This window comes from Nematolebias whitei, chromosome 8 (assembly GCF_014905685.2).
Source record: "Nematolebias whitei isolate Nwh7 chromosome 8, NemWhi1, whole genome shotgun sequence".
NCBI lineage: Eukaryota > Metazoa > Chordata > Actinopteri > Cyprinodontiformes > Rivulidae > Nematolebias > Nematolebias whitei.
The window spans coordinates 27960549-27974312 of NC_056505.1; the positions used below are offsets into that span (position 1 = coordinate 27960549).

At 38.4% G+C, this 13764-nt stretch overlaps 1 protein-coding gene across 1 annotated transcript in view; it reads right to left on the bottom strand.

Moving 5' to 3' along the window:
- The window catches only part of LOC119414021 (probable E3 ubiquitin-protein ligase HECTD4), a 36394-nt gene extending 28386 nt beyond the window's left edge, over nucleotides 1-8008 (bottom strand). Inside the window, exons 1-7 of the mRNA XM_037681131.1 lie at nucleotides 7741-8008; nucleotides 4109-4662; nucleotides 3225-3314; nucleotides 3021-3148; nucleotides 2707-2815; nucleotides 1059-1197; nucleotides 46-216 (exon numbers count right to left, since the gene is read on the bottom strand). Coding sequence (XP_037537059.1) covers nucleotides 46-216; nucleotides 1059-1197; nucleotides 2707-2815; nucleotides 3021-3148; nucleotides 3225-3314; nucleotides 4109-4662; nucleotides 7741-7887 — 1338 coding nt within the window. The 5' untranslated portion in view covers nucleotides 7888-8008. The remainder of the gene's footprint in view (nucleotides 1-45; nucleotides 217-1058; nucleotides 1198-2706; nucleotides 2816-3020; nucleotides 3149-3224; nucleotides 3315-4108; nucleotides 4663-7740) is intronic.
- Nucleotides 8009-13764: the final 5756 nt, after the last annotated feature.

The following is a 13764-nucleotide window of genomic DNA, read 5'->3' on the forward strand; positions in this document are numbered from 1 at the left end:
ATACATAAAGTTGAGATTATACTGCGAGGTAAAGAAAACACTCACCGACAGGTGAAAGACATCCATGAAGACAGAGTGGCCTTTTTGTGTCTTCTCATTGAGACTTGCTGGGGACCAGATCCAGTACAGGTAAGTTCCATCTGAGCAGAGGTGCAGCGTGGTCATGCTGCTGCCCACAGGGAAGTGATGAGCTGGCATGGGCACGATCTGGCACAACTAAACATTAAGCAATGAATCTTAGAGTTGGTTCAACTTAAAGCTGTTATTTTTAATAAATTCTACAGATAAATTGACTCTACCATAATATACACACTTCACTCTCTGTGCACACTGTACCTTATTCATACCTATGCTACACTGCTATTATGTGTAAAAATAATTATGAGTCTTCAGAGGGAGTTCACAGCTAGAGATGCACCGATCCGATACCAATGTCGGTATCAGTACCGATATAGAAAAACATCTGGATCGGGTATCGGTGACAATGTGACTAATCCACGACTGGGCAGATCTATTCACTCTAACTCTATGCTTTGTGCTCTGAGTGACATCCTGTGCTAGTGTACTGACTGAACAAAATAAAGTTGTGTTGTTTTTACATGTATGACCAAGCTGGTGAAGCTCTTGGTGTACTTAAGTGTGCTGTTATGGTGCAGAGTTTTCAATAAATTTGAAATTCAGTACATTCATGTCTGTGTTTAACAAAACAAATGTTTTAAATTAATTCAGCACTGAATTTGTAAGCTCAATCATCCAGGTAGACAACAAAAATGTCTAAATCATGTCATCTGAACCTGTTTCAGAAACTGGTCCAGATGACATGATTTAGCCATTTTTGTTAATTCAGCACTGATTTTCTGTATCAGATCGATATCGGATCGGTATTGGCCGATACCAAACATGTATCGGTATTGGATTGAAAATGACACACACAAAAAAAAGTGGATCGGAACATCCCTATTCACAGCTAGTGTTGACAGCTGCATACAAACTTCAAATAAATTCACAGAATGATTTAATGACCAATTTCGCAACAGTGGATTGTAAGCAAACCGTACCTGGAGAGTGAAGGGGTCAACAACCTGGCACAGCTGATGAGGCTTGGCATCAAAGGAAGAAGGACGATGGAGGAGGCGACCGCTGCAGAAAACTACCCAGCCAGGCTCCAGCTCCTCATTTCTACAGTACACAAAACCCCTAAACAAATACAAAGTACAGACTTTACTTTTGTGTGATGCGAATCACATTTACTCGAGTTTGTTGGAAAACCTATAAGGGATTGTGCACAGCATATTTATGTGCAATCAAAATTAGATTCAACTAAGCATCATATTACCACCAGTCAACAAAACATTAAACAAATTGTAAGAAGCGCAGCTGCTACTAAACACGTTGGTAACGTTAATTTTAATTTCTTGTTTTAAAAAAACATTCTGAAATGAAGAGCTTCAGAATTCAATTTTTGTGATGCAAGGTGACATTTGCCTAAACAGAAAGTAATTTTCGCGGCTCTGCAGTTTTAAAAAGGCAACAAACGTCAAAACAGAAACAGAGAAATAAATGCTTGTTTCACTGTAAACCATTAGATATTTTTAAAACGGTCTGTCCTTCAAAGATAAGGTTATATATGCGAGTTCATTCTCACATAAACATGCTGTCGTTTCCTGTTTTATCACACACAGTGTGCTTTCGCTCGGTCTTTCAAATTAGATGGGCATTTTGGTCTTTTTTTTTTTTTTAAGTTTCTTCATAGTTTCTTTCTACCGTTATCAGCTGAAGCTTTAGGCTTTGTCTAAGTGTGACACCAGCTTCCAGTTTCCGTTTTTGTCAGTTAGCTACACGTATAGCCCTTAATCCAACATCTTCACATAATTTCAATGGTTGTTTTCCTTCATCTAGCAACGGTCTTCCAGTAACTATTACACTGTAGTTAAACGATAACTACCAGTAACATTTTTCACGTAATAAAGTAGAACTTTTTGACATTATAATGTACAAATAGAGTCCGTCTTCTTTTATGTGCAATAACTCAATTAATTGCCAACCATCATGTTTACTATAACAAGAGCTGATGGTGACAAGTTACTGACAGTATATCCTTGGGAAAAAGTGTCACCAAGCTAGCTGAGAGGCAAACCATGCTTTAAACAGCTACACTTGGTAAAGTACAAGTGAAATGATTGGCATCAGTTAATGGTCAGCCCTGCTGCAAGACCTCAGCAGAGCAGTTTGCTGCAGCTTTATCCAGATGTGAGTGTACAGAGAAAGGTTGTTGTCTCATCACATTTGCATCCTTTCTCTCAACAAAATAGCTTGCATTCAAGGTTATTTCTCAGACAAAAACGACAAAGCAAAAGTGTTTCTGGAACAGAATCTGCTAAATTAAGTTACACAAGTTTCAGCTTCTCCAAGAGCTTTTGACTATACTGAAGAAAGTTGCTTTCGATCTACAAGTAATTTGCAACCAGGGTATGACGTTATAATTCAGATGAATTCCTTTATAGTTTCTTTAAAGCTGATCAAAACAAAGAAAAGAAGTGTGAAGAGTTTCTTTTTTTTATGGGAAATAATGGATCTAATAATTGCTTCTGGACAGACAAGTGAAAAGATGTTTTTAGTGTTTCATTGCTCCGTCTTGTTTTTGTTCTTGTCATTTACTGACTGATGCAGAGGATGAAACACACATTGGAATGAGTGTCAAATTACCTCAGTGTCCCATGTAAACCAGAGCCAAGCTTGCTGAGTCCTCTCCCAGAGGAATTTGTGGAATACAGATATAATCCATCTGTGGCTAGACAACGTCCTAGGTCTGTGTCTTTAAAGAAAAATATGAAAAACAAATTACAATCATAAGCATTGTTATAGTTTAAAAGAAGTGTTTAGAGAACCACGTGAGAGAGTTAAGATGCTAAAAGAGGGGCACCATTTTCATTCTTATTAAATTTTAAGAATTGTGATCAAAAGAAGAAACGATGAAGTGTCCGGTCAAACAGGCAATTTAGTTTCAGAGTAGTTTTTACCTTTACTTTCTGCACCTCCTGCAGAGTTATCAGGTGTGGGCAACATGTCCTCAAAACCCCAGGACACACTGTGTTTGCCGCCCAAGAGGCAGGAAGGAGAGCCTGGGCCTCCTTCAAGGAGCAAAAGTCTGGCACAAGAGAGACACAACGGGTTTAGATGTTGTTAAAGTCTCTTGTTTAGTGATACCATTCTGTTTCCCTCACCTGTAAAGTACATCTGACACAGGAAGCTGGCCCAGATCTGTTTGTTTTTGCAGCAGGTGAACTGTGTGGATAAACGTCTTCAAGGAGCCCCTAAAAAAATAGTTTGGCACTTTAATCAGGAGGCTTCAGCATGAAACACAAGTGAAAGAAGATTGCTGATTATTTCTGGGATTGAAAAGAAATTAAATCTGCTTGAATATTGGAGATAAGAAATACCTATTGATGAAAATGAGTGAGTAAAAATATTCTTGACGAAAACAACAGATATTCTTTTATAGCAGGGACGAGCAGCTTTGTGCAGTGAACTGATCAATGTCTGAACAAACCTAAATTATCATGTTTATCTAATTATTTAAATGGCAACAATATTTTGCAAAAGAGGAACTTTGTGTAATTCAGCATTCTCAGATGCAAATGCATGTTTGATTCACTGCTTAGCTGAGCCACAGCTGGCGCACGTGAATCTGCAGGTGTTCTTGTTTACACTTTTCTACTGGAGACTATTTTAAATCTAGTCCATTTGGTTAGCCCTCACATACAATGACCCACAGACTGGCCCCAGAGGTCATGTGGGAGTAAAGGCGATCGCCCATTGATTGCCAACTGCAGGAAAAAAGGCACAATAGCTGGACGGTTCCACACAACAAAAAGCTCTTGGCTGTAAATAACAAACTGAGGCTGAACAAAAAAAGGAAGTTGGCTTGTGACAAGTCAAGAACATTTACCATCAATCGAGGCTAAAAAATAAAAAGTGTCAATTACTTAGTGGTAATACAGTTACTGTAGTAAGATAACATTATTCTGTGTATCAGCCATCAGACAGGTTATAATAGTTAAGGGTACAAATAGAGTAAAAATGACAAAGACAGAAAGTATGGACTCACCTGGCACATGCAAGTGCCACCAGAGCAGCAGCAGCATTTTCCCGCTGCCTGTGCGTGTGCAGAATCTGTGAACAAGCCTGGCCCTGAGGCTGGCCCGACTCCTGAGCTCCGTCTTCCAGCCAGGAGCACAGTAAGCCCTCCAGACCATTGAGGCAGTCAGCGGGCTCTTTGCTCAGGCTCAGCGGCTGGCAGTCCCGGAGGCAGGCTAGAAGTACTTCTGCAGTTACACCGCACAGTGCTGGGTCACTGCGAGTCTGAGACTGCAAAAGGGGGAAGACCAGCAGCAGGGCGACACGAGACGTGAAGGGAGCCTGCTCGGGTTGCTGCAGCAGACCTTGTCTTTTGAGTAAGGCTAAGGTCTCCTCGTCAGCCCCTCCTGTTCCCTCTCGCTCCTGCTGCTCCTCGAGGGCCAGCTGCCGCTGTGCTGCCCACAGGCCACGCAGAGCATTGAGGCGATACTCCAGCAGACGAGCGTACGCGTTGCTTTGATTCCCACAGACAGCACGCAGGCGCTCAGCAAGCTCTACAGGGTTCTTCGTCTCAAAAGTAAGAATCTAGAAAAGAAAAAAGAAGGATGAGGAAGATATTAAAGTGTATATATATATATATATATATATATATCAACAGCTGACAAATTTAGAACAGTAATTGCTGTAATTCTGAAAAAAAAAAAAAAAAGAGTACAGTGTTTGGAACTAAGATCCATTATTCATTATATTAAACAGAAATATTTCAAATAAAAACAAAAAGTTTAATTTAGAGAAGCAGGTGTAAACTTTCAGTTTTCAAAGTAGCTTTCGAGTTTTATAATTCAGCCCATCTCTCTGTTCTACTTTACCTGACTTCAAAGTTTTACTTCAGTATTTTTTAACAGTCAAGTGGTTGTTTTTTAGGCTCATAAGCAACTAAAGTAGTAACACAAATACTTGTAATATGTTACATGTAATATATTGTATGTATATGTATACACGTGTATATGTAATGTGTAATATGTATTTCTTAATTAAGCAAAAGATCATCTAGATCTGGTCTAACTAAACTAATTTTGGTGGAGTGGACTCTCATCTATACAGTCCTTTGGACTGATGGTCAGAAACAGCAAAGATCATTAGGTGTAGTATATCACAAGTGAAACAATGCGCCTCGTGTGCACTTAGGCAACATCTCAGATATCGATTACATTCTGCAGCCCCCAAATCATAAACTGGAAAAAAAAAATCCATTATACCATTTAGCTGGCACAATTTGTATTGATTTGATTTTAGAAACCCTACTCGTGTTACAGTAACACCCTTTATCTGGACGTTAGGCTTTCTCCACATATGTCTGAAAAATTTGGAGACCAGTGGATTAAAAGGGAAAGTCAACATCACAACCACTAAACCAGATCTACATGACCCAATCAGTCTTAAAGCTTGGACACAAATAGCAAGAACCATGTGAAATCCTAATATGCCCAAAGACAAACCAAGTTTATTTTTTGTCCTATTTTCATAGTTCATGTTTAAATTTGAGTCTGGAATCTATCATCTAAAAATATAAATTTATACTTTTTAAAACAAATAGTAAACATTTTTTGGTACTAAAAACCTGTACCGTTTCCAAATTAAGAAAAAAAAAATCACTACAAGTGTATGGGTGGCTGAGTGGTTAGAGCAGTCGTCCTCCAATGCGAAAGTTGGGGGTTTGATTCCAGCAGCAGTCACATGCTGAAGTGTCCCTGGGCAAGACACTGAACCCCTCATTGCCTCAGATGTGTGTCCCATCAGTGTATGAATGTGAAAGCACTGATTATTCTTTGCACAGAAATAGTAGTGTTGTAAATGAGGGCACAGGTTGCGCTGTAAAATGCTTTGACTATCTTGATTAGATGGAAAAACGTTATATAAGTACAGTCCCTTTACACACCTTAAACTACCGGTATCTGCATACATGGTCCCATTTTTGTTAAGACCGAACAAAAATCTCCTCTCCTTATAACAATACCTAATACATACTTAAAGCAACAAATTTATGGAATGTATCACGTTGTATGGGAGCTGAATAATTTAAAGCAACAAAACGTCCATACTTTGGAGTCATAAAATGCTGCAGGCCACAGTGATGAGGATGCAAATATATTTGCAAGCGAATGTTGCCTGCAATATTTAGGTTGGTGTAAATGCACAAATAGCCCTCGAATGTTGCAAAAAATAATTAATACTAATAATATTAATAATATAAATAAATCAGTGCAACGTGTTTTTCACAGTTGAAAGACTTCTGGCTGAACAAAACAAAACTTCTGCTGTCACGGTTCTAAAACTAGTACAAACATTAAGAACTGAAAATACAGTTGTACCGAAACTGAGACGCTAAAGACAAATTGGTCATTTGAATAATACAACAAATGTCTGACAGCAAAACCAAATGGTATGTTGTGGTAATAAAACAGACTGAAGTTGAATAGGTGAACGTACAGCAAAATCCAATCAATATATAAAGTAAGATTAGAGTGTTTGATATTAATGTTATGAGTAAAAGTGATGAACAAAATGCCACCTTAAATATAGTAATATTTAGTTTAAAATCCAGAACTTCTAGTGTTGGGTTGATTACACAAGATTATTGGCTTGAAGGGGATATTCTGAGAGAAGTCAACAAGAACTGGGTGAGTAATTGTTGCTTTGCAGCTTATACTTTTTGTAGGTTTTTGTCCTCAGGGACTATGGGCTCATCAGGTGACATCAGCTCTTCTTCTAAACTGACCACACAATAGACATAAGCCAGAGACATGAGACGGAAATGTGTCCTCTACAAACTGGCAGACGTCCCCAGGTCAAACTTTCTGAAAAGACAGTGAATCAACATATGACGTTTGGAATTATACATCGTTTTGTAGCTCGACGTTTTTCGATCAGCTTTGATGTTGTCGAACTAAAGCCGGACGTGACGATGACGTCCGGTTTCCTTCGAAATAAAAGTGCATAAACCATTTAAAAGGTTAAACATTTCTTAAGTCTATCTTGCATACTAGTTTTAGGTCAAAATAATGTAAAATTCACATCAAATTTAAATATGAACATCTGACCTGGGAAATAATGAGCAATTTGTTCAGCTAAGCGTTTATGTAGAAACAACTACTTTGCGAATGATAAGTGCGCTACACTGGGTGTTAAACAACAAAGGGTGCCAAACTGCCAGCTGATCACAAATACTAGTTATTTTACTATATTTTTTTTGTATCATTATTGTTTTACAGACCAAATATTAATTTCATGTCTATTACACTCGAGACTCATTTTAAAGAAACATCAAAATCTATATAAATTTGAACTTCTTTGAAAGTTGTGATTCATTAATAATAGTACATTACCATTTGCTTTGACTGCAGCGTTCTAATGGGGTTTTATTTTGAAAGTAGCGACAGGAAGTAGGTTGGCTGCAGTGGACTTTGACCGTAAATCAATAGCAAAAAAAAAAACTTGCAAACGTCGGCGCTGCAGTTATCACTAAGCTTGTATAGCAAGGGGCGGGAAAAGAAACCCTTCTACATCATAATGAACTAGAAGACACATTGCAGATGTGTGTCTCCGTATTTATAAATCTTTGTGCAGCTTTAGTGTGTGAGAATGGCACTCAGTTTCACCCACCTCCTGTTCGGTGTCCCCCTGTTCTGACACGCCAATCTCACTGGGCAGCTCGGCCAGATCCGTGACCCGAATGAGTCCGTCGTGGAGAAATATCGTCTCCTCCTTCACCGAGAGCCACTGGGACGAATCCACAGCCCCGGAGCCCATCGCTCTCCCCTCCAACAGCGATGCCAAAGGGGTCGAACATTAAAAATTCAGTGACAGAATGACAGAAACGCCCCAAACCCGCCTGCTAACGACCTACTACATAACTGCCGCGGTCTTATCTAAGGAGGGGGTCTGGCAGGGCAGAGCGGGGGCACTCACAGACAACAGCCGGGCAGTGGACGAGCAGCAGCGGCAGTTTCTCTTCCCGCTGCCTCGGTTAGCTAAACTGAGCTAACTTACCGTACAGCAAAACGTTACCGAACTGAGTCAGTGGGCGTGACACTCGCGCTAAATCCGTTATTGCGTCGCGCTGTTGAAACGGCAGTCCGCTCGGGACGAAATCACGCCTCCGGTGAATTCATTTTACGGTTAAAATCCCATCGCATGCGCCTCCGGTGCCGGGCCGGCCGCTGTGTCAGTGCCTGGAGAAGGTAGCAGTTGTCAGCGCGAGGCCATGTTTCCAAGGCCGACTGACTGCTCCCAGCATGCACCGCGCGCCCAGAAGCATAGCTGTCAAAATATCACGAGCTCATCATAACGACTGGAAAAACTTACTTTAATCTTACCCAAACTATTGTTATTTAAAGAGTTTATATTACTGTTTAACTAAATAAAGAACAAAAAGTGTGCAACCTTCCTGCAGTTTTTACAACCCCCGGCCTCAGCTGCTATACTCTGAAAGATAAATTTACATTAAGCGAGTTTAGAGTCCCTCATTTGAATGTTAAACAAAATAACTTTCATTCAATCAAAAGGAAGGGAATCAAAATAAGGATTACTGTGAAAACACTTCAGGGTGATAAAATGCCACAGAGTCAGCACAGGCTGATGAAAATTTTAAAGAATGGAAAAATGAAAAGAGGTGCAGAACTGACCAAAAATACTACTGCTTCAGTTGTTAGGCACAGAGGTGGGACAGTTATGGTTAGGGCTTTCAGCTTTTTCTTGTGTATTTTCGTCCACTTTATTGTCTGACAGATTGCCATGGGAGTTTAGTGATGACTTCATAACCTTCTTCCTCCTTCACATTGTAGATTTAAACGTTGGTTCTTTATTAGTTGTAATTTTGCATTTTGACGTTTTTATGAAGCCCATTGTATGTTTTTGCCTACAGCTTATGTTATAAGTTATATGCAAAACTTTGAATTTACATATGTAGTCCTTTTCCCTGTCTCAGTGTAATATTTCTCATTACATTCCTTAGTAATATTGTTATTAACATTGCACAGAATTTATTAAAATAACTGTTTACCAAATCAATCTGCACTAAATTAGAGCACTGGTCCTTGAGGAACACTATCCTGCCTGTTTTAGTTGTTTCCCTGCTCCAACACACCTGATTCAGTGATTTAATTACTTCCTTCAGCTCTGCAGAAGCCTGTTAATCACCCATTTAGTCAAATCAGGTGAGTCAAAACAGGGAAATAACTAAAACATGCAGGTTGGTGTTCCTCAAGGACCATGGTTGGGAAACACTAGAGAACCCTATCAGGTGTAACAGACCAATGTAAGGTTAGAAAAAAGCAATTATATGTTAAAGTTGTTTTAGAAATTTCAATTTAGGTAGTGATTGCTGACAGGTTGTATTTTTTTCTTATTTCAGACACATGGAAGAACTGGTTTTATTTTTCTTTATTAGACCAAAACATTTTTCTACTTTGCTAATAAAAGTTACTTTCAAAAAATTTGTCAATGTGACTTTTTTGCATTATTTAAATAAGATTTATTTTTAAATTGCTAAAAACAGTAAAATAGCTATTATTTATTTTCACATGACATGATTTCCAGTAAACTTACAAGACTTTGTAACTTGTGTTTTTACAATAAAATAAAGTATTATAACAATTAGCAATCCTATAGCCATTTTGAATCATTAAATGAGAAAAAATACAAATGTATTTATGAAATGTGAAGTTTTTAACAATATTGCTGCAAAAAAGTTCAGTCTTCAGTCATTTAGGCTGCACCATTATATCATCTTTCCTCTTTAGCTTCAGGCAGTGCTTATAAAGGCGAACAGGAATCCTTTTCTTTCTGTCACTAAAAACTCCCATCTCAGTGTATTTTCTCTTTGGCTTCCGAAGTGCTTGATGTAGGGCAGAGGCTTTAGTGAAGCCTTGAGAACATCTAGAAAGGAAACAAAAATATCAGTGAGTTAAAGCAATTCATAATCTGTTGTACAAGCAAGCCACGATAAAACAGCGGATGAGGCAAAGCTGCAATCCAAACCTGTTTTTGTGAAGACATTTTTTCTCCGTTGGCAGATTGAAGCACTGCTCCGAGACAAAATCCACCAGGAGAGAACGAGGAATACTGAGATGCTTAAAGCTTTCAATCTGAACAGCCAGGCTGTAAAAATGACAATAAAATCATTGGAACTTCAAGAACAGTCAAAGAGTCAGACAGGCAACAATAGGCAATGTCCTTTTGATTAATATGAGATAAATGAAATATAATATATATGAATCATTTCCTAGACTTTGTTGAACCAAAATAAGGTTAAAAGGTATAAACAAAGAGATGTATCTGTCTAATTTGTAATTCATTATTAGATTTTTACACAGCAACTCATCTAGCAATACTTAATTATCATTTAATATCTATATTTATTGCCTGTTGACAAAAGACAAAGATGCACAATACTATTTTTCCTGTGTCCGCCTCAGTATCTGTCAAAACATGTCAAACACTTGATTAACTTGTTCAACCTGATTCAAGATGGCTGCCACATCTAGCTTGCCTTAAAAACACTAAAATTGTGTCACTAAAATAGTAAAATAGTGTCCTAAATTCTGTGCGATAATATCTAAGAGTTAATCATGTTTACTCCAAGTGCTCCTCATTGCACAAGGTCTTTGCTGCAAAAGCATTAACTGTTGAATTCAACTTTTTTTCCCGACTTGCACTCGACAAAGACGGACGCTTTCTTTCCCCTCTCCTGCCTCCCTCCTGCTTTTGTCTTGTGACTCTTTCTCAGAGCCTTTCTTTACACATCTTCCGAATCGTAAATTATGGATCTGATCAGCTGGTCTCTCAACGCAATTGATAAAGTATTCTTGACAAGAAAACAGGATGCAGGAGAACCCTCATGCCCTGAAGGGACACACAAAGCATACATAATTAGATTACGACAACAGGATTATCTACTTTTTGGAATTGGCAGGTACCTGGGATATCGACAAATTAGGAAGACGTTGGCAGTAGTTTTTGGCAATGGTCAGGCTGCCTGCCTATGTGAAGGATTGTACCGTGCATCAAGCGCTCAGACTCAGATGCTTTGTGAGCCTGGAACTCGCTGGCATGAAGGAATCGACCTTGGAGAAGGCCAGTGGAATGACCACACATCTGTCTGTTTGGATTCACCACTGAGTGTACCAGCAGAACTATGAAGGCAGACATGAAATCAGTAGAGTCAACTTGCCCCAAAACAATAGTTGTTTATCTGGCTTCCCCACTTGGCCTTGGATAGGCCAACTTATCTCAAATGGCTCTTGGAGGATATGTGAATCATGAAGCTCTGCTCCTGCTTCCCCACAACCCTCCGAGAACATATGTGGACCCTTATCAGAGCTGAGCCGGCTGATAGAGACTGTGCCATCTTATCAGGACTATAGAACTTTCTGACAGTGTTCACAGATAATCTCACCACTTTTGTTGGCCTCCCCCCCTGCAAAATGTCTTATGTCTATGTTGTTTTTCTGTGGGCTGAGGTATGTTTTACCTTACACTGTTTCCCGGGTCAAGGACATGGTGTGAGAGACCTTTATTCTATACCTTCTTTCCTCATGTTTCTCTTCCCCTTTCTTATCTAAACGATAAGGGCAGTACTTCAAAACGAAGCTGCAGCCCCCGTGCACCCCCGTCTATACCCTTGTTGCAGTGGTGTAGTCTACATTTTTGTAGTGGTTACACTGAGCTTAGAAATCAAAGTACACCGGTTAGTACAATGTAATTGTCAATTTATTTAGATTTTTAACATTTTCAAATTTCTCCGATGCTTATATTTGAATAAATGTACAACAAACTTTGTACAACATTTGGTTTTGTATAAAAAACATGTAAAGGAATTCATAAAATAGTATCAAAGCAAAACATGTTCAAGTATTAAGTAATCAGTAAAGAAGTATTAATTATGCAATAATGCGCTGGATAAGAGAATGTAATAAACAAGCTGCATACAGATTGTTACAGAAGCATTTAACTGCTGTTTAACATATCAATGACATGTGCCTACTGATATGGCATGTATCATTGGGTATACTGACATTCTCAAGCTTTTCTAGTGGGTATACGCCGTATACCTGAGTATCATGTAGACTACACCACTGCCTTGTTGTCCTTGGACGGCTGCACTAAAATGTATTTTCACTCTGCTTAACTGTGCAATGACAATAAAGTTGATTCTGATTCTGAACATGTGTGTTAGCAAAATAATTCATGGACCACTGTGCAGGTTTTAGTCAAACTTTTAATAAGTAATCATTAGATATGTGTGTACAGCTTATAAACTTTCAGTCTAATCACTCAAATTCAGGATGAAATGACACAGAAAGATGTTACAAATGTCCATTTTAAAGATATTGAGCTGAAATTTGATGTGACAGTAGGTGAGAGTCATTTGCAGCGCAAACCTAATTTTACATAGGTGTTTATTAAATTTAATATTGAATTTAAAAAAATACTTCCATTGACTTCAAGTTGCTATAAAGAAATATGCAGTTTGATATGTGTGTGAGCATAAAACGAAATGAAAAAGCTGCTCAGATGAGAAAGCCACTTAGTTCAGACAGTACTTTAACTGAGGATACAGTCGGACTACAGACAGGATCAATCATTCAAGTTAGTAAGGTGCAGCGGTGAGCTTTAATTAAAGAAAATATAAAACAGTTTGTATTTTTGTTTGCGTAACAAACTGAAAAGACGAGCATTTTTATAACAGCTATAGGGGGTTTCCTTTTGTCCTTCTCATAGATCAATTAAACAAATCTCTGTCCACACTAAAATACAGGAGCTTTGTTGAAACACCAGTGGGTGCAATGACCTCAAACTCACAAATGGTGGCGCACAATCTCACATCACCACCCAGAAATAGATGTTTTCCTATCTTCATATAACCATCCCATTTGGCTTCAGTGAAAAAAATCATTCCAGACGTTTCAAAAGTAGTTATTTCATAACTTGCATGTGGATGATAGGTACTAGCACAGAGGAAAAACCTTCAAAATATTTGTTTATTCTCATACATGGCTGAAATCCACTGCAGGAGCTGAAGTGGAACAAAGGCTGATATAAAGGAGCAGACAGCAAAACTAAAAATAGAAAACATGGAGGAACAAATCAAACAAATCATAAAACAACATTATACAAAGCAGAGCTGGGAGATGAACTTAATAAAATCCCAGAAAGTGTTTACAAGCAGGAGCGGATTCAGGTGTTCAAACTAATGAACACTCAGCTGTTTTTCTGCTCCTTCAGCTCCACTCCAGTAATTACCCTTTGTTTAATTCCTGTGTTTTCATTTTTTTGTAGATTTTATTTAATATTTCAACCAAATACAACCCTAATAAACAATTTCTGAAGTCAGGAGACAAGGCAGCAATAGGAGGCGTGATCCATCATCTAAAGTAAACATGATTGAAATGAATCATGTTTTGTGACAATAAAACTGTCTGATCCAATAAATACATCACTGACTCAGACTGCATGGCATGTTCTTAATTTTTAACATGTTATGGCAGAAATCACTTCACGAGGCATTTTATCACTGTAGGCTAAACACGCTCAGGTATTTTACAGGAACAAGAATTTGAGCTGCCAAATAAAACTCAACTTTTTAATATAACAAATAAAGGTGTGTATATATATTGTATATATCAT